The 24637-nt window shown below is 49.9% G+C and overlaps 10 protein-coding genes across 10 annotated transcripts; 4 read left to right on the top strand and 6 right to left on the bottom strand.

The window, feature by feature from the left end:
* Positions 1–500: 500 nt before the first annotated feature.
* ARB_00981 (uncharacterized protein) lies at positions 501–1402 on the bottom strand (the record flags this gene model as incomplete). Its single annotated transcript, XM_003012684.1, has 2 exons — positions 501–1199; positions 1313–1402. 2 exons carry the CDS (start codon positions 1400–1402, stop codon positions 501–503), a joined length of 789 nt encoding a protein of 262 aa, XP_003012730.1.
* A 346-nt stretch (positions 1403–1748) lies between these two features.
* Positions 1749–2658, top strand: ARB_00980 (uncharacterized protein; the record flags this gene model as incomplete). The annotated part of the gene is made up of 2 exons (XM_003012683.1): positions 1749–1771; positions 1827–2658. The coding sequence occupies 2 exons, from the start codon at positions 1749–1751 to the stop codon at positions 2656–2658; spliced, it is 855 nt and encodes a 284-aa protein (XP_003012729.1).
* An 810-nt stretch (positions 2659–3468) lies between these two features.
* Positions 3469–4748, bottom strand: ARB_00979 (uncharacterized protein; the record flags this gene model as incomplete). The annotated part of the gene is made up of 3 exons (XM_003012682.1): positions 3469–3556; positions 3620–4523; positions 4676–4748. The coding sequence occupies 3 exons, from the start codon at positions 4746–4748 to the stop codon at positions 3469–3471; spliced, it is 1065 nt and encodes a 354-aa protein (XP_003012728.1).
* A 2150-nt stretch (positions 4749–6898) lies between these two features.
* ARB_00978 (uncharacterized protein) lies at positions 6899–7112 on the top strand (the record flags this gene model as incomplete). The annotated part of the gene is made up of 2 exons (XM_003012681.1): positions 6899–7019; positions 7072–7112. 2 exons carry the CDS (start codon positions 6899–6901, stop codon positions 7110–7112), a joined length of 162 nt encoding a protein of 53 aa, XP_003012727.1.
* Positions 7113–10552: 3440 nt separating this feature from the next.
* On the bottom strand, positions 10553–11263 carry ARB_00977 (uncharacterized protein; the record flags this gene model as incomplete). The annotated part of the gene is made up of 1 exon (XM_003012680.1): positions 10553–11263. One exon carries the CDS (start codon positions 11261–11263, stop codon positions 10553–10555), a length of 711 nt encoding a protein of 236 aa, XP_003012726.1.
* A 1388-nt stretch (positions 11264–12651) lies between these two features.
* ARB_00976 (uncharacterized protein) lies at positions 12652–13842 on the top strand (the record flags this gene model as incomplete). The annotated part of the gene is made up of 4 exons (XM_003012679.1): positions 12652–12681; positions 12865–13023; positions 13093–13419; positions 13495–13842. The coding sequence occupies 4 exons, from the start codon at positions 12652–12654 to the stop codon at positions 13840–13842; spliced, it is 864 nt and encodes a 287-aa protein (XP_003012725.1).
* A 136-nt stretch (positions 13843–13978) lies between these two features.
* On the bottom strand, positions 13979–14693 carry ARB_00975 (uncharacterized protein; the record flags this gene model as incomplete). Its single annotated transcript, XM_003012678.1, has 3 exons — positions 13979–14306; positions 14390–14624; positions 14651–14693. The coding sequence occupies 3 exons, from the start codon at positions 14691–14693 to the stop codon at positions 13979–13981; spliced, it is 606 nt and encodes a 201-aa protein (XP_003012724.1).
* A 1145-nt stretch (positions 14694–15838) lies between these two features.
* ARB_00974 (uncharacterized protein) lies at positions 15839–18556 on the bottom strand (the record flags this gene model as incomplete). The annotated part of the gene is given in 5 exon segments (XM_003012677.1): positions 15839–17618; positions 17680–17896; positions 17983–18084; positions 18117–18473; positions 18493–18556. 5 exon segments carry the CDS (start codon positions 18554–18556, stop codon positions 15839–15841), a joined length of 2520 nt encoding a protein of 839 aa, XP_003012723.1.
* Positions 18557–19417: 861 nt separating this feature from the next.
* ARB_00973 (uncharacterized protein) lies at positions 19418–19703 on the bottom strand (the record flags this gene model as incomplete). Its single annotated transcript, XM_003012676.1, has 2 exons — positions 19418–19567; positions 19608–19703. The coding sequence occupies 2 exons, from the start codon at positions 19701–19703 to the stop codon at positions 19418–19420; spliced, it is 246 nt and encodes an 81-aa protein (XP_003012722.1).
* Positions 19704–20527: 824 nt separating this feature from the next.
* Positions 20528–24619, top strand: ARB_00972 (uncharacterized protein; the record flags this gene model as incomplete). The annotated part of the gene is made up of 1 exon (XM_003012675.1): positions 20528–24619. The coding sequence occupies one exon, from the start codon at positions 20528–20530 to the stop codon at positions 24617–24619; it is 4092 nt and encodes a 1363-aa protein (XP_003012721.1).
* Positions 24620–24637: the final 18 nt, after the last annotated feature.

Genomic DNA, 24637 nt, shown 5'->3' with positions numbered 1-24637 from the left:
CTTGACATTTCAATCATGTAATTTCATAATCTTCTCCTTACCTACTTTGACTTTGCCTTTACCTCTTCCTATCTCTTTTCTGCAAGCAATCTTGTTTCTTCTACAGCATCCTTTACGCTCTCTCCCTTTTTCTAAATCTGGAGACAAACGGATATACCCATTTGCCTTGTTTCATTCCCCCCCGCTCACTCTTAATATGTACTTGATCACGGCTGTTGGCTAACTGGTTTAGCCTCGATGCACTTGATTACCAAGTGATTTGCACATTTAAGATAATACACGGAGGGGATTAACTCCTTCCCTATACATTTTTACAATAGCTATTTTGTATCAATCACAGACAGTAATCATTGATCACTATAGGTGTAATGCAAGCAGCTTATGAAATATGCAGTCGTAAATATACATAATGACACTCCACCTTCCGTGTCACCATCAAACGGCATTCCGCTGTCCACGGATGGAGATAAACGAATAGACAGAAAAGAAAACCAGGCCATTTAAAACCTTCTTGTCCTTTGCCCACCCCAGAATCCCATCACCTCTCCACTCTCACTAACCCATTCCCTAACACCATCAACTAACGCCTTTGCCATTCCTTTAGTTTTGATCTTGGATGAACTGGAGGTGCTGTCACCGGAAACGCTAGCACCTGACGACACTGATCCAGTCGCATACTCCGAACCCATGCTGGGCAGCACATTTTCTCCAGCACTCAAACTAACAAACAGCGCAAATGGAATCAACCACACGCATAGTCCGAAGTATGAGGCTATTTCACCAAATGAAGGCGTGTCCACGGCCGCGCCGTAGTAATACCCTCCGCCGGAACTCTTCCATCCCCCACGATTCCATGATGTAGGAGCACTGCCTCCGCTAGAATTATATTCCGGGCTTGAGAAGTATCTGAACCATAGCCAATGATTCAAACCGACAAGTACACAGGAGGATAGGAAAATAGGATCAGAAAGCTTGACGATTGGGAACCGTCGAAGGTTGCCGGCGTAAACTATATGGGAGAAGATGCTGAGGACAGTAAGATAGAATGGAAATCCATCTATGAGCCAGAGAAGAGCATGGACGGTTATTATGGTGTATATCAGTCGTGTTAGGAGACGCCGAGCTAGGACGGTATGTTCTTCGACGAGTTCGGATAGATAGTAGAGACCGGAGGCTGGTGGGATGTTAGTCTTGAGATTCTATAGAGGTATATAGGAGGTGATATTACCAATAGCTAATGTCAGGAAGCAGAATCCTATTATCACCCCCAGGTACCCTAACAATGGCAGAATCCACATGGTTGAAGCTATACTTGGAATAGTTGAAATGCAGCTGATGACAGGACAAGGAGGGCCTCAGGACAGCCGTTTCTTGGTCGGGGGATATTATATAGCCATTCCATGCGCCATCAGAGTAGTCACCGGCGCGTATTATGTCGTCTTTGGTTCTTCTGCGTCTTCGTCGTCATCGACTTTGCTGGCAGCTTTGGAAACGATAACCTAAACAGCCAGATAAGTCGTTAGTTAAAGCGGCGAGTCATATTTCACCAATATAGTAAACAACTAACGCCGCTTTACAGAGCTTATTTTCCCCCACGACTTCTTTTTTTATTTTTTTATCTTGAAATTTTGACAGAAAGGAAGAATGATAGTTTACAAACGGGCAACAAAGATATAGAGCTTTATCTATTGCTGGGTCACAGGAGAATTCTTCATTGGAAGTAATTTTGCTCGATTCCACGCGCGGCCATGTCTCGTCCGGAGGATACTCTGTATGTGTATCGGAAACCTTGTACAAAATAACTGCTAACTGATATGACCGATTAGCCCACCGGATCTCTTCTACAATGACTCTGAATCTCGCAAATACACATCCTCTTCCCGGATAAAAAATATCCAGTCTGAGATGACACATCGAGCCCTGGAGCTACTGGAACTCACGTCTCCCTCACTAATTTTAGATGTTGGTTGCGGCTCAGGCCTGTCTGGCGAGATACTATCTTCCATCGACCCATCTGAAGGTGGCCCGCATACTTGGATTGGCATGGATATATCTCCTAGCATGCTCGATGTAGCGCTTCAACGGGATGTGGAAGGTGACCTCTTTCTAGCCGACATTGGACAGGGCGTCCCCTTCAGGCCTGGAACCTTTGACGCAGCCATCAGTATCAGTGCGATTCAATGGCTTTGCAACGCCGAGACAAGCGATGTAAGCCCCGAAGGTAGACTCAAAAGATTTTTCGAAGGGCTATACGCTTCTCTAAAACGCGGCGGTAGGGCGGTATGCCAGTTCTATCCCAAAAATGATTCTCAGAGAGGCATGATTAGCGGCGCCGCTATCAAAGCCGGATTTGGCGCCGGTATACTTGAAGATGACCCGGGCACCAAGAATGGGAAGACCTATCTAGTACTTACTGTTGGTGGAGGTGGACTACAAGGTGATATCACTGGTGTTGTCAAGGGAATGGATGACGTTGATATCCTGGATGCCAGAAGGAAAGCTAGGGAGGCTGCCAAGGGTCGTCGAGGCCCGGATCAATCACATATCAAGGGAACCAAAGCTTGGATATTGAGGAAAAAGGAACAGATGGAGAAAAAGGGCAAGGTTGTCAAGGCAACTTCGAAATATACCGGACGAAAGAGACGAGTTGCGTTTTGATTAGGCCCTTATGCTTTCAGTACTCTTAATACCTTCCTGCTTGAACATGACAAAGCAACCCGATGCAGGGCTCGTTGGCTATGAACTAGCTTGGGACGCCTGTTTACGGCTGTTAATGCGCCAGCTTAGCGCTTCATGCCCAGGATATCTCCCCTATTTCAACCGGAGTCTCGCCAGAGCCTAGAAGCACAAAGCCATCGCGACTCCGGCGCCGCCCAAGGCTGACACAACCTCATCATGCCGCAGAATATTGCGCCTTAACAAACTCTATCTTCCTTCGTCTTATCTACAATCGAGGATTTATGAGATGCACTTCATGAAGAGTGCTATTATCTAAGATACTTGGGCAAAGGATACCGGACCCCTGCTTATCTATAGCCATTAATGACCCAGTTTTGAACACGAATGAAACGAATACATACAATCCGCTTTGACATTTAAACCAACTAGATTTATTCTCATAAAACTGCGCACTTCGAAGAGCATTACTAGAAGTTATATATCCTTTTTTTTTTGTATTATCGCTATGGGTAAACAAACAATACAGGAAAAGTCTTAATCTACAGTCATGCTTTGAGCGGGTCGTTTAAACGGCAAAGAAAAAGAAAAATCCCGTACTTCAAAAAAAAGGCAACAGATAAATAAACAGATATGTGAGGTTTGAGGAGGTATTGGGGGGGTTGGTTGGTTTGGAGCAGGTGATTAACGGCGTTCGCTATCAGGAATGCGGCGCTTATTTACTTTAATGCATTGCGGACTTTTGTCTTATTATATTGACGACCGGCGACTTAATGTGGTAGCGAATGGTGTTTAGAGCTGGGCCTCCATCTTATCGAGGACGGCTCGGGTGAACTCGTGGGTAGTAGCCTGACCTCCCATGTCACGAGTTCGAACAGCACTATAGAAGTAAAGTTAGCGATATATGATTTATTTTGGAGTTATCAGTGGTAAAACGGCTTACCCTTCACCAATGACATCGTAGACAGCCTTGGAAATGCGGTTGGCGTGGTCGTCCAGGCCAAGGTGGCGGAGGAGCATGGAACCAGAGAGGATCAAGGCTGTTGGGTTAGCCTGGTCCTTACCCTGGATATCAAGACCAACGTGACGGCAACCGGGCTCAAAGACGGCGACATCTCGTCCCATGTTGCATCCAGGAACGATTCCGGGGCCACCGACCAAAGCAGCAGCAACGTTGGACAGGATACCACCATACAGGTTGGGCATGACCATGACGTCGAATTGCTGCGGTCTAGAGACAGCCTGCATAGAGGCGTTGTCGACAATCATATCGTTGGTTTCCAAAGTTGGGTAGTTCTCGGCAACCTTCTTGAAAGTGCTGCGGAAGAGACCATCCGCAAGCTTCATGATGTTGGCCTTGTGGATACAGGTAACCTTCTTGCGGTTGTTGGCAAGAGCAAAGCTGAACGCAAACTTGGCAATGCGCTCGGATTTGGCGCGGGTGATAATCTTGAGAGATTCGACGACTCCATTGACGGGCTGGTGCTCGAGGCCGGAGTATTCACCCTCGGTGTTCTCACGGATGATGCAGAGGTCAACATTGTTGTGGCGGGTCTGATAACCGGGAATGTTCTTAATCAAGACAATGGAAGCATAGATGTCGAGCTCCTGTCGAAGTGCGACGTTGAAAGACTGGTGGCCGGATCTTTCAATTGGGGTGTGAAGAATTCCCTTTAGTCCAAGCTTGTTTCGTCGTAGGGAGGCGATAGATTCCCTGAAAAGGTCTTCAGAGTGCTTGTTTCCAGAGTCAACACCGCTAACATCGACTTGTTCCCACTCAATGGGGACGTTATCTGCCTTGAAAATGGTCTTGACAGACTCCGCAACTTCCACACCAATACCGTCACCTATTATAGTAGTAGACTTGCGGTTAGCCTTGACGGAGCTTCGGGACAAAGAGAACAAGGGAATAACGGCAAGAAAAAGTAAACAAGAAGCCAATTGCTAGCTAGGAAAAGTCCAAATATTGTTGTAGTCTGCGGTTTTGGAGGGTACATACCAGGAATCAATGTTACTGTGTATTTGCCGCCATACTTAGTCGGCTTGAAGATATCCGACTGGACGGTAGCCATGTCTATACATCCATTGTGTGGTCAGCAATGCCTCAAACGACACGGAATCACTGGGAGAAGCTCACATCTGGCACCTCCAGAGGCACGAGAGAGACATGACGAAGAACCGGCAACGCTTCGCAGGACAGACTGTGCGATGGTAAGAGCTGCGTTAGCGGGGCATTAAAAGCCGAATACCAAGGGAACAGCGAACATACCTGCGCAGGGCGAGCAGTCCGGAGAGAGAACATGGTGGCAGGTAGCTCAGGATCCCGTCTGAATGGCTAAAACATCGAACACAAGAGAGAGACGTCTGGATATGAAAACCGGAGCTTCAGGTTTTTTTCTCTTCTTGGGTTGAAATTTGTTTCGCGAGAGTCGCATTTTCTGCCGGAGCTTCTCTCTCCGCCTGTAACGCCGGATAATTAGATAAGCAACAGGGATCATTATTATCCCGGAGCCGGTCACGTGTAATCGGCCCGCGATGTCCCGTCACTTTATCAAAAAGGACCTAGGTAGAACGACAGTAGAGAAAGGGGGCCAGAGGAGAGATGATGGCAGATATCGGGGAATCGAAGGAACTCCTACAATGGACTCGCCCTGAGAAACCAAATATCTTTGCCTTCTCAAAGCGCGGCTCACCACCTGCGGATGTAAGCAGCCAATCCATTATTCGAATATAGGGATTTGCACTGCAAGCCCAAGAGGCTGTTCAAGCCATCATACCCAGACCCTTCTTGACTGGCCCATTTGGATAAAATGTCTCGAATACAATGCATTGACCAACAAGCCCATGCTGCTAGATGTTTGCAGACACAGCACTTGTGCCCTTGTTCTCTCCTCGCCGGGAGAAATATGAGGATCCAGGTTGAATTGAATAAACCTAAGCCATTGACCGGTTGATGCTTGTGTGCAAAACAACTTTCAAGAGCCAAGATAGACAGCGCTTCTATGGCATTGGAGAAGAAGACCCAAAGAAGCTGGAGGACGTCTTTGTTGATACCACGTTCAGCAGCCAAAGTCATGAGCCATGGACCACAATACCATCCCGCAACCCAACATTAACCGGGCGAAAGCATCCACCATTACGAGGCTTTGGTCAAAACTGCGTTGTTTATTGCTATCCCAGCTAACCTTTATGATATCCCATGGTATCTCTTAGTCTCTTGTTGCCCGTCTTTAATATAATAATGTGAGCTCAACCGTGAAGTTCAAGATATTACCTAATCGGGACTAGCGCACTGGATCCTTATTGAGACCCAAAAGCGGAAGCTAGTCTGTCAATAAGCAAAGAACACTTTTGCAAGCGACTATCTTCTTATTGAGGTACCAAAGCGGATTCGAACTGTCTTTCATCTTCACGTCCGCTGGCTGTCCCTTGCCTTGGTGGTGACTATGCGGACTCTGACCCGTGTAGATGCGCTGGTTGATAGACATAACCTGGACACGGATACAGATAGCTGTTATTCAAGACGGTCGAGACCACGTCCTGGCCTTTGGCATCACCGCGGAACGCCTGGGGAAGTCTTATTCCCAGACCCAGGCTTGCCTCCTTTCCTTTATGCTGTTACATGGATCTCTTTCAGACCTCATGTCATGGACCTGTGGTTCTTGCGGCATTTCACTTCCATTTTGCTTCGACTTTAGCTGAAAACGCAACGGTCTATGTAGTCCTAGGTGAAGGTCTCCGCTTGACTTTATGGAGCACTAGGACATACAAGCCCTTATTCCATAGATTAATTGCGTATCTATAACCCCAGTAACTTGTGGTTACTGAAGCTAGGACATCATCCCTTCGTTTACAATACCCCCTTATTGGCTCTATTCCTCGTGGTGTTTATTCTCCACGTTGCTCCCAGACCCAGCTCGTCTGAAGTATCTGAGTGATATTCACCCGGTCTATTGAGCAATTGATGCCTTCTTCCCGTTCAATCAACTGGAAAACCCCTCAGCAAAAATTCTCCCAGGCCCTTCCTCAAGGAGCGTCTATAAAGGAGGCGCTCCATGCATGCTTCATGCATGATTCTTTTCCTTGACGTTTCCTACACAGAGCCCAGCTTCTTTATCGAGTCTCTTCAAGATCATCTCTTGAAACAAAGCCTTCTTAAGCACTTAGCCACATCTCTTATTTTATTTCCAAGAGTCTTCCTCTCTTCTTCAAATCAGCAATCATGAAGCTCTTCGCCTACATCCTTGCCATCGCCGCTGCTTCCGTAGCTGTGATTGCTGCCCCAGCTCCTGCTGCCGAAGTTGCCGAAGCTCAGCTTGAGGCTCGTGCCCCTGAGCCAGTCGGTAAGTTGTTTAATACGCCCCGTCTGACGCCCTGTACTGACTCGTTCTGTAGTTGAGAAGAAGTGGTGCCATATCCCCGGCCAGCCCTGCTAGATACTCCTAGCAGCCCAACTGCCACACCAGTCATGGAAACCCCTGGGGTTCAATCCATGGCTTGGATAGTGGCAGGACAATCGGTGTGGTGTGAGGTTCTGTGTGTATGAGCTACCGCCGGCGTGCGGCTATCCGTCCGTCAGGATAACTTTTGTTCCTTTTTCGCTGTACCTATTCGATATTTTGTGTTTTTCCAGACCGAGCTTCGTTCCACCGTCCTGCCATCGATATCCTTCACTCGTCCATCAACAACCTACGATTATATCGGACAACAGCATTTTTTGCAACATTGTTCAACCCCTCGCATCTTTCTTAGGGAGACAGTCCTTATATACAAGGCGGAACGACACCACTATATATACGAGCAAGTGCCCACCTTTATACACACACCCTTTTGATATATGCAGGGATATATCGTCTTCATTACTTCCAACACCGTGCAACGTCGGCAGTTATGACAAAGGACCAAGAGGAGGAATCTCGATTTTACATGACAGTTGACGCTGAGACCAGGCCAGTTTGCTTTTCTTTGGAGTACGTGGGTTCTCGGTCCAGTATCATCCCAGGGTGGTTATACTACATGGTCTTGGGTTATCATTACTGAGTGTCTGGGAAGGGGTTCAACAATGCTACTAATTGGTTCAATCTCCAACCTTCTTTCCAACCTCCCTTTTCTGTTTATACTTACTACCCTTCCTGCTTTTTATTTCACGGAAGTTTGGCTTTTATATGGCCATGTACACCCTTTTCAATCTTACCATATATCTGCCTTGCTCTCTGTTATACTCCAGCTATCAGCTTTTCAGTTTTCCTCTCTCCGCACTTGAATAAGGGCTATACAATTTTGTATCCAGGCCCTTTATTCTTAGTGTTGCTGTATTGATGAGGCGAAGGTGACTGATTTTGCTATTCGATCATTCATGGCTGAATAAATATATATATCTGTTTGTCTACTGTCCTATTCTCCAAGAATCTTCAGTAACTGGTTGCAACTGGCTTTCTTTATATACTCGACTCACGATTTACCCAACAGATCGGTCACTGTGCTCAGTTATGTAATCCAATCCTTGTATTTACCATGTGGGTGAGATTGTACAAAGAATCACAAAAGGCGTACGAAGTTTCGCAACCGCAACTTGGCTTCTTACATATGCAGACGGTCGATCAAAAACGAACGCCTCTTGGTTTCTTTGAAAACCCCAAATTAAGAAGTCACATCAAGCCGAAGTTCGTACTACATCGAAGTCGATCATGTTTAAAACAAACACCCTATTGGGTAAAAATTGAAACATCTAGGCACTGCCTGCATAAGATATAAGAAAATCTAAGAGGGTGAACCACGAGAGGATCTCGACATCTTTTTTTTTTAACAGCTGGGTTTGATCATCGAGATTCATATTTCCTTCAACTTACGACGTCTATACATGCCCTGCATCATTTATGTTTTATTCGTTGGAACACTTGACCAAGAACGTTATATCTACTAAGTCAATGTTGATCCTAGTTCCTTTATTATGCGAAGATGTTGAATGATACATGTGAATATGACATAATATTGATAATTGATAACAATTAATACTGTTTATCCGCCAAGAAGTAAGGTTCAATCATCCTGTTAAATTCATCGTATCGAAAATCGTAGGGCACTTGAATGGCGCTTAACCCAAACCAATAGCCGGCAATATTAGCCGCTAAGCCGAAGACATCTCGACCGTTATTAAACGCGATAAACTTAAATAAGCGCCATTGTTAACATCTCATGACGTCATGGTCGTTATAGAAACTGAAGCTTCTATGGCAAAAACACCTCTGTCCAGATGCAAGAAAGCTGTATACATCGATACCTTCAATGTTTGAAGCCATAGCCCTCTTTTATCTTATACCCATCATTAGTGAAAAATGACTTTAAACAAGGTGTGCTTTTCGACACAAGAGAGAATATTACAACGATTTCTCGGTAAACTGACTTTCTATTTAGCTTAACAGGAAAAACGCAGGCTTTCCGCCATGCCCGTGCCCTAATGCAATGCCAGAGGAAGTAAGAGCTTTTCTGAGATCATGGGTTGCAGCTTTGAAACAACTCCCGGTAGACCATCCTACAATTCAAGAGATGCCTATTTCTTTCGAGGGCTTTGGGGAGGCACTTTACTGCGCCAATGTCGATGATATTGAGCGCTTCTTTATCAAGGATTCAGCACATAAAACCGGCGCTACCCTTTCTCTTGCTTTATCTTTATGGTCAGATCTATCGAAAGAAAAGGTGTGTAAGGTATACAGCTCCCAGAGACTTTGCAACCACTAACTTTGAAATCAGAACAGAATAGACGGATCTCGGGGGGCTGAGGAAAATAGGGTACGTAGCATATTGTGGAAAGAAGTGGACTACACCCTGCTGACGCTCAATGAAGAAGGGAATAGCGGAGCTGGAGGAACAGGAGGAGGTATGACGCATATTTTATAGAGCAGTGAACTGCACCGCTGCTAACATAGAATGCAGAAAGCAATTGTGAAGAGACAAGAGAGGTGGGATAAGGTATATAACATGCTTTTTATAAAGAAGTAAACTACACTCTACTAACGCTAATGCAGACGATGTGGATCGAGAGGTTCCTTGAAGAGGGTATAACAGATGTAGGTGCTCCATTTCCTATAAAAGTTTTGCTCAAACTGCTAACCCCAGAATTTAATAAACTACAAAGCCCGTAGTTTTCACAATTTTGACTATTATTTTTATGGGCGTCTTTGGGTTCGTACTAACCTCAATCATACGAACAATAGACTTGTAATATAACCCCGGACCTAGCTTATAGGCTTGTTTGCGAAATAGTTGAGTATCAACCACAACTGCCATAATATGGGAAGGTCTTCTGGCTATTAAGATATTTATTTTTAATGTATTCTTAATTATTTTATATCAAAAACTACATCTTCAAAAGTTAGGGATGCTTAACACCAGTCAAAACCCAGCTAACCTTTCGGTTTACAACCAATTCTACTGTAACGCATGTTTTAACCAATTTAAGAGTTCGTATATATCTCCTGTAGCTCTATGCCCCTATATATACAATATTGCTAGTATCAAGCCGAAATAGTACCCTTAGATTACATACACATATTATATTGGGAGAATAGAAGTCAATACAGAAAGACGATGCATGAACCTTGTGCAAAGTAGTAGAGATGGGTATTGAGAGTAAAACAGGACTAACAATAATCTAACTGGTAATCGAGGGCCAACAAAGTCTGTGTATAATGTTCATGCAAGTAGTCGTCTCCATGGGTTCACATAGACAAATCATAAGAAAAAAGAGGGAAATAGGAAATCAAGATAAAGTGCTGGCTCAAAAATCCCAATAGTATCTCTCAAACTAAGCGCGACTAAGAAGTCATGAAAGTAGAAGGAAGTGATATCATAGCCACCGATTCTTGCGCATCCGATTCTATAGCATCTGCTCGTCCTCCAGCCAGTGAGCTCTCGAAATCCCACATCCAAAGTAGTATTTCTTCATCTGGAGTTCGCCATATTGATTTTCCATAGCACGCTGTTGTTGCTCCTGTTGCCATTCGCTTCCCTTGTAAACTGGGTCAGTGGCTTGGTTGTAGGTATGGGTTGATAGAGATGTCGAGGCTGGTGCGCTCTGGCTCTCATATTCCTGCTGAGCGAGTTGTTCGTACCCCGAGAGAACATATGGTTCAGCATTGATCTTATCATCATCCATCATCATGTCGTCACCACTGTATGGTTGAGACTTCTCCTTGAGGTTTGAAAGAAAGTTTGTTTGAACAATGTGGGCTCCTTGGCTTGGAAGAATGTTTGGCATGGCTGAACCTGGGGATATGCGCCATAGCTCGATGAGGCGGAATTTCTGCTCTGGAGCCGCTTGTCTGAACAAGTCAATTTGGGATGGGTATAGAGAGCTTGGGTCAATATTGTAGCTTCTGAGTGTATCCTCCGTGGAGAATCCATGGGCAGAGACAACAGGGTTGGGAGTGTTAGAGTGTTCCTGCTGCATGGCATCGATATCGGTGTCGGTAGATGTGTGAGAGGGTGCTTGAGGAGGGGCTACATTGCCTGAAGGTGGCTGTGCTGGTCCATTGCTCACAGCCATCTTGCTAGCAAAGAGTGCAGCAAGATCATTGTCCATCTTCATGTCACCCTCAGCTGCAGACAATCCACACTATTGAGGCTGTTAGAATAATATCCTAATAAACAATATGCTTGCGCTGTAGGAACTCCTTACTCTCTGGCAGTGAGGGTTCTCTGTGAAGGCCGGAAGGGCGCCTGACAAATCAGTCTCGTACGAGCAGTACGGACATCGGTGAAGAGCAGAAACCATCTTGGCTCAAGGTGAGAGTGAGGTAGATAGGTGTATCCTGTCTTTTCTTGTCGTTGCCTGGGCTTGTTTGATTTGTTGGTTGGTATGTTAGGATTTGATGATAGTCTTTTGGATTTGCTTTTCAGAGAGAACTTCGGGCAATAAACAACTCCTTTTCTTGTTCCTATATATGTTCTAGCTAGCTGAAGGAAGCACAACAAAATTTCGAAAGAAGGGGAAAGAAGTTGTCTATTTCGGGTTCTCCCAAAGATCTTGATCTTGAAGTACTGGAAAATGACGATTATGGCGGGGAGAGGGATGATTTGACACGGGTCCGGTGATGCCCAACGCGGGAGCAGGTGGGAATAGTGACGAACAGTCTGCCCTACGTGACCGAAGAAATCTGTTTCTCTGACCGATCAGCACTTCTAAAGGCAGAGACCGGGTGTTGTTTTGCTCTTTAGAGGGCAAAAGCAGTGGAAAACAAGATATAGCGACGGCGGGGCAGGGTTGTGGAGTATGGACTAGCCCGGTAAAAAAGGGGGTAAGGTTGATAAGCGTTCAAGGCGATTAAAAGAGGCCGGGAAGTATCAGCTTCGGAAGTTCAAGGAGTTCACGATGTGTCTGGTAGAGAGGAAGAACGAGTCTTCGGGGTTGAGGTCCTTTATTTCCTGTCTGCGAGTCAGCGAGTTGATAGACGATCGATGCCCAACCGGCAGGTTAAGTGGCGGCTAAACAGGCATGTCAGGCAGAAACGAGCGAAGAAGAGCAACAAAAAAAAGGCCCTGCAGGTCAGTCCATGTCATGTCCTAGCTATTACCGAGGCAGGGGTCCCATAGGCTCAACAGTTATCGCCGGCTCTTCTCTTCTTCTCTTCCTTTTCGTCTCCTCCGTCTGCTCGACTTCTTGTTTGTTCGATGTTCAACCAAAATAATGATAAAAGAAAAACAAGAAATTGATAGTTGAGATTAGTCATCTCTTAGTCATGAAGGCAGCAGTCCCGTGACGCAGCCAGCTCGAAGCTCCAAAAGGAACCAAAAACGCCAAACAAGACGCAGGCGGACGACGAAGATATCAAAGCAAAGACGAGGAGAAGAGAAGAGAACCGCCGGATGAAAAGGACGAGGAGTGCCGATCCATACTGCCAACAGCCTGATTTTACCGTTGACATACCCTGCTGCTCTCATTGACTGACAACTCCGACACAACAACATCAAGATGGTATGTTGATACAGCAATTGACGACTAGAGAGGTACACATACCAGGCATCCGGACTGCTGTGCTAACTATTACAGACCTCCATAGGAACAGGATACGATTTGTCGAACTCCGTTTTCTCTCCAGACGGGCGTAACTTTCAAGTGCGCTGCTCTCGCCCTTCACCTCACTCTACGCTTGCCTGGAACATATCCCCCCCAGCTAACCCGTCACACAGGTAGAATACGCGGTAAAAGCAGTTGAGAATGGCGGCACGTCCATCGGCATACGGTGCAAGGATGGTGTTGTTCTGGCCGTAGAGAAGCTTATCAGCAGCAAATTACTCAAGGCCGGCGCCAACAAGAGAATAGCTACCGTCGACAGGAACATTGGAATAGTATGTCTTTCGCCTAGCCTGCTCCTAAGGGATCAGAAGATAAGAGAGCATGTTACTAATTTGTTCTAGGTCTCCTCTGGCCTGATCCCCGACGGACGACACTTTGTTTCCAGAGCTCGTGACGAAGCCTCTTCGTGGAGAAGTACATATAAGGGACCGATTCCCACGGACGTGCTGGCCAGCCGGTTAGGAGGATACGTCCAGGCATATACCTTGTACTCTTCCGTTCGGCCATTTGGCATCTCTGCTATAGTTGGAGGATGGGATTCAGAGGCCGAGCTACCTGTAGACGGCCAGGTTGGGTCTGGCCCTGAGTGCGGTTCAGGCGGTAAGGTCAAGGGAGCCAAGGCCGGTGGTCCTGGCTTGTTCATGATCGAGCCCAGCGGTGCTTACTGGGTACGTCATCTTCTTATCTTCTTATCTATCTGTCAGCTTTTGGAAGGCCTTGTGTATTAACTGCTGGAGTGATAGGGCTACTATGGCGCTGCGACAGGCAAAGGGCGACAGGCCGCGAAGGCCGAGCTGGAGAAACTAGATCTCCCCGCTGGCAAGCTGAGTCTGGTGGATGGAGTCAAAGAGGCAGCGAGAATCATCTACATCTCGCACGAGGACAGCAAGGATAAAGAATTCGAGCTGGAAATGACCTGGGTCAGCTCTCTTGATGGTCCTACCAAGGGAAGACACGAGCAGGTCCCCAAAGAGCTACTCGAGGAAGCGGAGCGGTTGGCTAAGAAAGCCATGACTGAAGAAGAGGATGATGAGGAAGAGGACGACGATGAGGACGACGATGATGAAGACGACGATAAGATGGAGGAATAAAGCGTCATCGCATATAGATAGATAACTAGGCAAGGCATTATCCGAACTCTTCTTGATCCGAACTGCAGCCCCCCCTAAAATACAGCCTTCAAAAGGCATCTCTATCTCTTTAACCTATCATGCCAACTCTACCTACCTACAATATCTGACCATTCAACGCACCCTTCCTCTTAAGGCCCATCTCAATCGCCGCAGTACCCCAGTCCTCTCCATGGTTATGTGACTTCTCACCTCCACACAGTCCCGCACGAGCCAGACCCTGCTCGTCGTTGAGAACAGTCAACACCCCAAAGATCACCGGCACACCCATATCAAGCTGCAAACGCATCAGTCCATGACTAACAGCGTCAGCAATATACTCGAAATGCATTGTCTCGCCCTTGATTAGCACGCCAATTGCAACAATGGCATCAAATGGTTTGCCGGTGTTGGAACTAGATTGTGCCTGGGAGGCTTCGTAGATACTACAGAAAAGAACCCTATTAGCACGACATCCATCCCGCCTAGCCAAGCTGAGCTGAGTTATGGGATAGTGAAGCGAGCCCACCTCTTGATGGCAAAGGGCAACTCGTAGCTCCCCGGGACACACTGGACAACGAGATTTTCCTCCTTGACACCAGCTGCTAGAATGCTCTTTTTGGCGCCCGCAAGCAAAGCCTCGATTATCGGCCAGTTCCAGCGTGCGTGGACAATGGCTATGCGCAAATTCGAGCCTAATATGTCGTCGTTGTTAGCATGGCGTTGCGTTGTGCGAGGGTTGGTGGGGACAGCAAGAGCGTATGCTATAGATAAGGGCAGCTCAGCGTACCATCGAGTTTCGGCGCTGCGCTTAGTCCTTTGATGGTAGCCATTGTGAGTGATGCAATGTATCTTGGTGCCGATTCTTGGGAGAGGTATGTGGGTGTCTAGGCAGTGGTGTACTTGTGTGACTTGTGTGTCGGAGGCAGCTTGCTCGGTGCTTTATATGTAGACTCGCGGCCGCCCAAGGTCGATGTGCGGAAGTGAGGATGTTGATCCCGAGGCTGGTCGAGAACCTGTTGGAGCTTGTCTAGTTGGCCCACGTGATGCTTCTAACGCATTTGGGGCCCAAGGCAGAGGCCTACGGGACGGCTGAATGGAATATGTCAGGCTTGCGTATGCAGGCGTACGAGTCAGGATGTTGCGGGATTCTTCGGAGACAGGCACCTCGAGGGAGTACTCCGTACATGGTGTCAAAATAGGGAATATTATGCAGAGACGGCGGTTTAGGTGGGAGGAAAGCTGGATATTGTTTGCTGTTTATATCGAGATGCGCTAGGGAGTATTAGTAAGTGATAGCTCAGCTTACTAAGCCGGTTATCTGAGATAAGCCCCGCGTGGTCAAAGCTGCCCTGATGGGTTTCTTTGTTGCTATAGAAAGAGGCCTTTATAGAGTCCATAATTACTTGCATGACAAGGACGAATGGATGAAGGGATGTAAGGATCTTATTTATATAGGTAGCTACGCAGGGTAAGATATCACCGAGGTCAGATAGACAGATAGCACGCAAGCATGCAGAGTCGCATTACAACATATAGAGTGGAAGCAGAAAGGACCGCAAAAGGGAGGAAAATGGCAAGGAAAAGCTGAACCTCGTAACAAATGAAAACGGAGTGAAAAAAGGGAAGCGCGGGAGGGGATGATAGGTTAAGGGAGGGGTAATTCGGAGGGAGATAGGAATGGAGGGGCCGGGAAAAAGGGGGGAGAGGAGGGAGGGGGAAGGAATTGGGATTGATTTTTTGTTATTCTGATAGAGAGAACCCTGCTTAGGAATATTTTTGGTTGTCCTTTTTTCTTGTTTTCTTTTTTAATCCTCCATATTTAAGAAAAAAAAAAAAAAAAAAACCCAAGGTGAATATTGTTCAGATCTATATCGAGCCGAAGTTGTTTCCTTTTTTCCTTTAATGGTAAAGGGGAGGGGAAAAAAAGGCAAAACTTGATTTTGTGTTGGTTTTGGTTCAGGGCAGACCAGTCTGTTTACTCAACAGTGACTGACTTGGCCAAGTTACGTGGGAAGTCAACGTTGAGACCCTCGCCGACAGCAAGCCAGTAGGCGATGAGCTGCAGAGGGATAACGTTGAGCAGACCCTGAAGACAGTCGACGGTGCGGGGGATCTCGATGCGTTCTGTCTCGGAGGCAGGGAATTCCTCGTCGTCAGGGTTGCAGATGACGATAGGGCGACCGGCACGGGCAATGACCTGCTGGTAGGCGTTGAGAGACTTGGCGAAGAGGTTGTCTCTGGTCAAGATCATGATAATTGGCAGGTTCTCGTCGACGAGGGCAAGAACACCGTGCTTGAGCTCTCCGGACATGACGGCTTCGCAGTGCAGGTAGGAGATTTCCTTGATCTTGAGGGCACCCTCGAGAGCGGTGGCGTGCTGGCTTCCACGGCCAAGGAGGAGGAGGGACTTTTGGTTCTTGAAGAATTTGGCACACATCTCCTTGATGGGCTCGCTGAGCTTGAGGATCTCGCGGAACTGGTCGGAGACAAGGCCAAGACCCTTGATGATCTCCTCGCGGCGCTGTCTCTTGGAGGCACGGTCTTCGCTGAGGGAGAGGGCGAACATGACCATGGCGACGAATTGAGAGGTGTAGGCCTTGGTGGAGGCAACACCGATCTCCGGGCCGGCGTTGATGTGGACACCGCAGTGGGTGAGCAGGGAGATGGAAGAGCCGACGACGTTGACGAAGCCGACAGTCAAGGCACCGCGCTCAAGACAGTAGCGGAGGGCATTGAGTGAGTCAGCGGTCTCACCGGACTGGGAGACGAAGACGCAGGTGTCGTCACGGAAGACGGGGGCCTCGCGGTCGAGGAAGTCAGAGGCCAGCTCGACGGAGATGGGGATCTCGGTCAGCTCCTCGAAGACACCGCGGACGGCCATGCAGGAGTGGTAAGAAGTTCCGCAGGCAATGAAGATGATACGACGGCAGCGGCGGATGGTGGAGATGTACTGACGCAGGCCACCGAGGGTGACTTTGCAGTTCTCGGCATCGAGACGTCCACGCATGGTGTTGACGACGGACTCGGGCTGCTCGAAGATCTCCTTTTGCATGAAGTGGTCGAACTTGCCCTTCATGATCTCCTGGAGCTCGAGCTCGATGGTCTGGATGGCACGGACGTTGGAGGTGCCATCGTTCTTGTTGAGACGGTGGATGTTGAGCTGGCCCTCGTGGATGTGAGCAATGTCGTCGTCCTCGAGGTAGAGGACCTTCTTGGTGTGCTCTACGATGGCGGAAGGGTCAGAGGAGAGGAAGAATTCTGCTGGCTGGGGTACGCCGTCGTCTGACAGGAAGGCTCGGGACTGGGAGCGGTGAAGCAGGCTCTTGTCTGGCGGGGCAAGCAGGCTGGTGGCCGACTTCTTGAGGGCAGCATTCTGCGAGGCAGCCTCTGCGGGTAGAGCAGTGCCCTCTTCGGAGTACTCGACATCGACAAAGTCGACCTTCATCTTCTTCTCGGTACGGACACCGATGACCAAGGGGGAACCCTTGCGGGCCGCAATGACCTCGTGGGGGTAGTGGACGGACTTCATGAGCAGACCAAAGGCGCCCTCGAGCTCCTTGACGACGGCCTTGGCCAGGACGGTGAAGTCGATGTCTGGGTGCAGGTCATAGAGGTATTTGGCGAGTTTTGCAATGCACTCGGTGTCAGTCTCGGTCTCGAAGCGGAAGCCCTTGGACTCGAGCAGGGCCTTGAGTTCCTTGTAGTTGGTGATGATTCCATTGTGCACAATAGAGAACTCCCAGTTAGGGTCAGACCTGTTCCAATTAGCTTTTCTTCTTCTCTCTCACTTGTATGGTATACTAGATATTGACCTACCTATGGGGGTGGCAGTTGAGCTTGGAAGGGGAGCCGTGGGTGGCCCATCTGGTGTGGGCGATTCCGACGTGAGACTCAAAGGTCTTGGAGAGGTCAGGCTTGGAGGCGTCGATGAGCTCCTTGAGCTTGGCCACCTTGCCGACCTCCTTGAAGGCGAAGACCTCGTTCTTCTTGTCGCCATCGACTGCTATGCCGGCCGAGTCGTAGCCACGGTACTCTAGTCTAGAGAGGCCTGTTCCTGTTAGTAAGGCCCTAAAGCAACGTCCCACCGCATCGTTTGGAGGATCGAGACTCAAGACTCACCATTGATGATGGTCTGGATGATGTATCCACGGTCCTTCTCGACCAGATAGTTGATGTAGCCGAAGATTCCACTGTCGAGCGAGGGCGTTAGCTGGTGGTGGTCTTAAGAGTGAGGCTGTAGGAGCGGGACCTACCACATGGTGATGAGCGAGCGACGTCAATTGCAGAGAAGAAGAAGCAGAAGAAGTAGAAGCTGGAGACAAGCAACAGACGGTCTCTCTCTATCTCTATCGAAGCTGCTGTAGTTGTAGTTTGTTGTCGATGTTGCTGTCGTTGTCGTTGAAGTTGTTGAAGTTGAAGTTGAAAGTCGAAAAGTCGAAGTTGGCGAGGCGGGCGAGGGCGGTGACGGCGCTTGGAGGGGCAGAAAGTGAAGCAGCCAAAAAGAGAAGAAGAAGAAGAAAGAGAAGAAGATATAAAATATATAAGAAGAAGACGAAGATGAAGATGAAGACGACGGAGTGAAGACGACGAGATGGAGAAGCTCCTTTTATCTACTTTCTACTTGCTAACTTGCTTCTTCTTCTCTTATCTGCTTTCCACCTCTCGAGCGCTGAGGAGGCTGTGCTGGATCCATCGAGCTAACTCGCCAGCTGCTTCTCCTGCTTCGGCTTCTAAGACATCCTTATCGACCGGGCCCAGGATGGGCGCCCCGGGGGGGGGGACCCGACATGGACATGGATGGCGATGGGGTCGATTGATAGACTTACATACTTACATACAGCCTGCAGACAGCCGGCCGGCCTTGATAGACAGCCGATGGAGACGATTGACAGACAGATGGGCAGACAGGCATTGCCAGCAGACCCCATGAGCTGACCATGTCTACGGAGTACCTCTCTCCCGTTCCCCCCCGTCCTGCTTCGACCTTCTCTCCCTCGTCCGTCTCGTCTCGTCTCTCTCCCTCGCCCGCTTGCTGCCCGTCTTCCTCCATGTCTCACCACAGTGGAGTGCCCGCCATCAGCCAAGGCGTCCGTCTAGCAGGAAAACCAGAGGGCATAGGGCAAAGGGAAAGAGGGAAAGTGAGAGATCTATATTTAACGATCTCCAGGGACAGGCGCTTTTTTGCTCTCTTTGCTTATTTCTGTGGTCGATGGTTGGCCTATTTTTATCTTCTTGGTCGATTAGTGACAGCTAGAGCAGCAACAGAGCAACCAGGAGAAGACTCAGGGAGAGACTCAAGGAGAGACTCAGGAGAATAAGGAGGCTGTCTTCTCCTTTCTTTTGACAATGGTTTGTATCTCTTTTATAAGTCGAGTCACGGTCAATAATGGCTGTTAGTCTCTACCAACATCTCCTGTGATGTGTATGTCTGTATCCTCTGGTTGATGCTATTTGCTGTAGCAGAGCCGTAACCTGTCTTCACCATCTTCACCATCTAGTAGTTATCCGTACAGTCCAACTGATAGATCTCGTCGATAGTAATTGTATGGAGGTCTTATAATCGCATGCTGTCTGCTGTCTGCATCCTGTAGCTGAGCCAGAGGATCCCACTTGATGTCTCTCCTCTATCAAGACCGTCTCTGATGTACCAAGTATCTTCTATCTTCTCTTCTTCTCCTCCGTCTCTCATCTTCTGTCTCGTCTTCTGTCTCGTCTTTCGTCTCTCGTCCTCGTCGTCGACTTACCTCTGGGTGGCCAGAGAGGCAGCGGACAGCCGTAGGATGGACCAGCCATGTCTGTATCCCATAGTCCAAGTCTCTCACATCTCTCTTCTTATCCATCGTCTCTCTCCTCGTCTCATCTCTGTAATATCTTCTTATTCTTCTTCTTTATCGTCATCTTCATCATCATCGTCGTCGTCGCCGTCCTGGCCTTCGCGTGGCCATCTTCACTGCCCCGGCCGCCCACCACCCCCAGCCAGGCCATGACCCTCTCGCCTTTCCTGTATCTCCAGCTTCATCCTTTCTCCTTCTCCTTTATCTTCTCCTTCATCTTCATCTTCATCTCCAACCTCGCCGTCTCTATCGTCGGGTCAAGATTTTCCCTTTTGGCGTCGCGAACGTCAAAAAGAAAAAAAAAAAAAAACCTCCAAACCTCCGCAAAAGGGAAAGGGAAAAAAAAAAAAAAACCTCCAAACCTCCGCAAAAGGGAAAGGGGAAAAAAAAAAAAAAAAAAAAAAAAAAAANGGTCATCCACCAGCAACAAAAAAAAATCCCAACCTCCAAAAGGACCAAAAGAACCGCACGACAGCAACGCCAGGACAGGCTCAATTCGCACCGTCGCAGGTCTCTCTCTCTCTGCTCGCCGCGTCCGCTGGCCTTTTTAATTCTTCTCTTCTCGTCTCTGGCCCGGCCGGCGTGCTTCTGATCTCTCGGGACTCCCCCAAACCTGCGCCTCGCCACAGCCAGACCACCGCGTCCAGGAGGACACTGAAGATAAAGATAATACACTAAATAGAAGAACGACGGCGAGGACACTGCATGGCTCTATGAGAAGGCTGCCGTGCTCAAGGATGGTGCTTGCTCGCCCTCGCCCGTCTCTCTCAGGCTCCTAGGCCAGCGTCTTCGTCTTCTGCTCGATACACATCTCTGCCTGCCTCCCCATCATGTCACGCGCCTCCGCCGGCTTTGCAGACTTCTTCCCAACGGCGCCCTCGGTCCTGCAGAAGAAGCGCAGCAGCAAGGCCGCTGCCGGCCAGGACGCGGGCAGCAGGCTCAGGGGCAGGTCGGCCGCCGCAGACTTCTTCGCGGAGGAGCATCACGACGACGAGGAGCATGCTGCGGGAGGGGGGCCCTCGCCCTCGTCCGCATCCTCTTCCACCGCAGAGCAGACGGAGACAGCTACGCCCACCGATCCCTACTCTGCTGGTTCTGCTGGTTCTGCTGGCTCTGCTGCCGGTTCTGCGGCTGCTGCGAATGGCGGCGTCGTTGCGAGAGTAGGCTCCTCCAGCTCGACGGCCACAGAGTCCTCCTCCTCGGCCGCGGCCACCACGACGCTCAACGGCATGTCCGCCTGCGCCCTCACGCCCCTGACAACCACCGACTCCTCGCCGCCGCGCAAGTCCGGCAGCCCCATGCTCTCTTCCTCGCGGCTGGCCGACTCTGAGCAGTCTTCCATCTCCACCGCTACCTCTGCCTCTGCCTCTGCCTCCGCCGTGGAATATGAGAAATACCACCATCACCATCACCATGACCAGGACCACGCCAAGGCCGTCGTTGCTAGTAGTAGGCTGCCTCCTCCGCCCAGGGGCTACAAGCTCGTCTACGACCCGGACCTGGACAAGAGGCCTCCTGCGTCCAGAGACAAGCGCCGGAAACCTCAGTACGTCGCCTTCGGTGAAGGTGAGCCCGCCTCAGACGCTGCCGTGGCCGCCGCTGCTGAACCCGAGTTGGGCCAGAACCTTGGCCCGGCATCACCAGCAGTAGTATCAGACCCCCGGAGAGCTATCCCAAACTACACCCGCGGCGCCGCCAGCAAGCAAAAGACAAAGTACAGACCGGCTCCCTACACCCTCAAGCCATGGGCCTACGATCCAGCTACCTCTATAGGGCCCGGGCCGCCCACCCAGATCGTCGTCACCGGCTACGACCCCCTCACCACCGTGGCTCCCATCAGCGCCCTCTTCTCTAGCTTCGGCGAGATCGCGGAGATAGACAACAGAACGGATCCCACCACGGGCCGCTTCCTCGGTGTCTGCTCCATCACCTACAAGGACACCAGGTCTCTGCGTGGCGGCTCTCCTCTCACAGCTGCCCAGTCCGCCCGGAGAGCGTACCTCGAGTGCAAGAAGGAACAGCGCATCGGTACTCGGCGCATCAGAGTAGAGCTCGACCGGAACTCCGCTGCTTGCAACCGTATCGTCGCAAAGCTCATTGCTCTGCAGAAGCAGGAACAGCTGGCTGTCTTTGAACAACAGAATAGTGATGCCGCTGCTGCTGCTGCGTCTAAGAAATCCGACATTCCCCCTCCTCCTCCACCTCTACCTCTACTACCTACCGGGCCCAAAGCAGAAACCGAACCATCATCGCAATCACAATCACAACCAAAGGATAATGTACCGCCCCCTACAGCCCCCAAGGGACCATCTGGTAAATCCTCTCTACACCCGGCCCTGCAGCTCCAACCACCAGACGGACCTCGCGCGGCACCAAAACCACCCTCTCTCGTCGAAGAGACCCCCATCCTAGACCAGATCAAACGAGACCCTTACATCTTCATTGCACACTGCTACGTTCCCGTCCTCAGCACCACCGTACCCCATCTAGAACGACGTCTCAAGCTATACGACTGGAAGTCCGTCCGGTGCGACAACACAGGTTACTATGTCTTGTTCGAAAACTCCCGTCGAGGAGAGCTCGAGTGCGAACGCTGCTTTCGGGGCTGCCACATGACTGCTCTGTTCACCTATGTCATGAACATGGAGTGCCAGCAGTACGGCAACCCATCCTACGAACGAAGTCCCAGCCCCGAACGAGTCAAGGCCGAGCAGCGCGAGAAATCCGAAAAGGCACGGCTCAAGCGGGAGACAGAGCTGGACGTGGAAGAGGAGAAGCGTCTACGGGCTGAAAACGTCGATCCAACCACCGAGGTCGTTGCCATTGCCATCCGTGAGCTCAGGGATAAGCTTCTGGAAGATATCAAGACTCGCATTGCCGCTCCGGCACTATACGACTTCCTGGATCCGGACCGGCACCGCGCAAAGAGACAGAAGCTAGGCATCGCTGACCCGCAGGGCATCAAGAAGCCGGCTTTCTACCTCGATACCGGGCTGGGCGAAAGCGCCACGGACTCACGAAACAGTCCTGCACCGCCTGGTGCGCAGTCGAAGAACGTCCTCGCCTTACCGCGCATCAGAAAAGCACGAGACTTTGAACGCAACAACTCTGCCTTTGTCGACGAACGAAGACGCCGTCCCACTGTGCGCAGGAGGGAGTTCAGACCGCTCTATCACCGGCTTCAACAGCTTCATGACGAAGATGACTCCGACGACGAGCACCAGACTTCCTTCACCCGCGATACCGAAGACCAGGAGTCTCGGCCGCTCTCCCGCCTGTCCAGCGAGGCAGACAACGACGACGACGAGAATCTACGGGGCTCCCTTGTGCCCAGTGTATCTGGCTTTGGAGACTCCGGTCTCGACTCGGCTGGGATCAAGGAAGAGCTGGATGACCTCGACCGTGAATTGCTGGGAGAACCAGGTGACTATGAACGTGTCTCGAAGAAACGGAAACGACTCAGTCTGGAGCTGCTGGAGATGGAGAAGCGGCGGAAGACAGTGGACGAACTATTCGGTGTCGATACGTCTCATCTCGGCCAGGAACCGGACGACGACCTGTCTGCTCTCGTGGACTCGCAGGCCCAAAGACTCGGCAAAGAAAAGGGCAAGAAACCGAAGAGGAAGACCAAGAAGCAGCTTCTCGAGGAGAAGAAGGCTCTTAAACTTGCTGAACTCCAGGCTGCTGCGGATCAGGGCCTGATTCCCAAAGTTGACGATCTCGATCTCGCCGTCACGCCTATTGAAGGGGAACTTGACATCGAGGCCAAGGAGGAAGAGTATGAGGAAGAAGAGGAGGAAGACGGATACGTCAAGCCAGAGGTAGAATGGGGATTGTCAACTACCGAGCCCAAGCCCACAGTCGAAGACGACGAAGGCATCGTTCTCGACCTCGACGGATGGCAGAACATAGTCAAGGACACAGAAGACCTTCGATTCCTCCGAGAAGCTCTAGAATCCACCTCGCTCCAATCCGAACCCAACACCCCCATCATCACCAACGTCACAGCCTGGGCTTGGAACCAGAAACAAATCAAGGCCATCAACAGCCACGGCGCCCGCGGTCCCGTCCACTCCGAAATAAAGATAGACGGCTACTACGTCCCCAACCCAAGTGGCTCCGCCCGCACCGACGGCCGCAAACGTATCCTCGAGTCCGAAAAATCCAAATACCTCCCTCACCGCATCAAGGTCCAAAAGGCCCGCGAAGAACGCGAAGCCCTAGCTAAAAGCGACCCTACCGCCGCCGCGGACGCAGCTCGAGTCATCGCCGCCAAAACCCTCTCCAAATCAACCATTACCTCCTCCCGCTCCAACCGCGTCAACAACCGCCGTCTAATAGCCGACATCAATGCGCAGAAACAAGCTCTGCCCACCCAAAGCGGCGAAGGAGACGTGCTGCGCTTCAACCAGCTTAAGAAACGCAAGAAGCCCGTCCGTTTTGCTCGCTCGGCAATCCACAATTGGGGTCTGTATGCCGAGGAAAATATCACCGCGAACGACATGATTATCGAATACGTTGGTGAGAAGGTCCGGCAGCAGGTGGCTGATATGCGTGAGCGACGGTACCTCAAGTCCGGCATTGGCAGCAGTTACTTGTTTCGCATTGATGAGAATACCGTCATCGACGCTACGAAGCATGGTGGCATTGCGCGCTTTATCAATCATAGCTGCACGCCCAACTGCACGGCGAAGATCATCAAGGTCGACGGAAGTAAGCGTATCGTCATTTATGCCCTCAGGGACATTGAGAGAGGTGGGTTGATCCATTCAAAGCTATTGTTATCTATTTATGATAGGTTGCTAACTTTCTGTGTAGATGAGGAATTGACGTACGACTACAAGTTCGAGCGAGAGTGGGATAGCGATGACCGTATCCCGTGTCTCTGTGGCTCGACGGGCTGCAAGGGATTCCTCAACTAAACCATTACCATTGATATT

The sequence above is a fragment of the Trichophyton benhamiae genome, assembly GCF_000151125.1.
Source record: "Trichophyton benhamiae CBS 112371 chromosome Unknown contig02295.1, whole genome shotgun sequence".
Lineage (NCBI taxonomy): Eukaryota > Fungi > Ascomycota > Eurotiomycetes > Onygenales > Arthrodermataceae > Trichophyton > Trichophyton benhamiae.
Note: the sequence above shows the minus strand (reverse complement) of the source record. Positions and strands in the feature narration are given on the sequence as shown.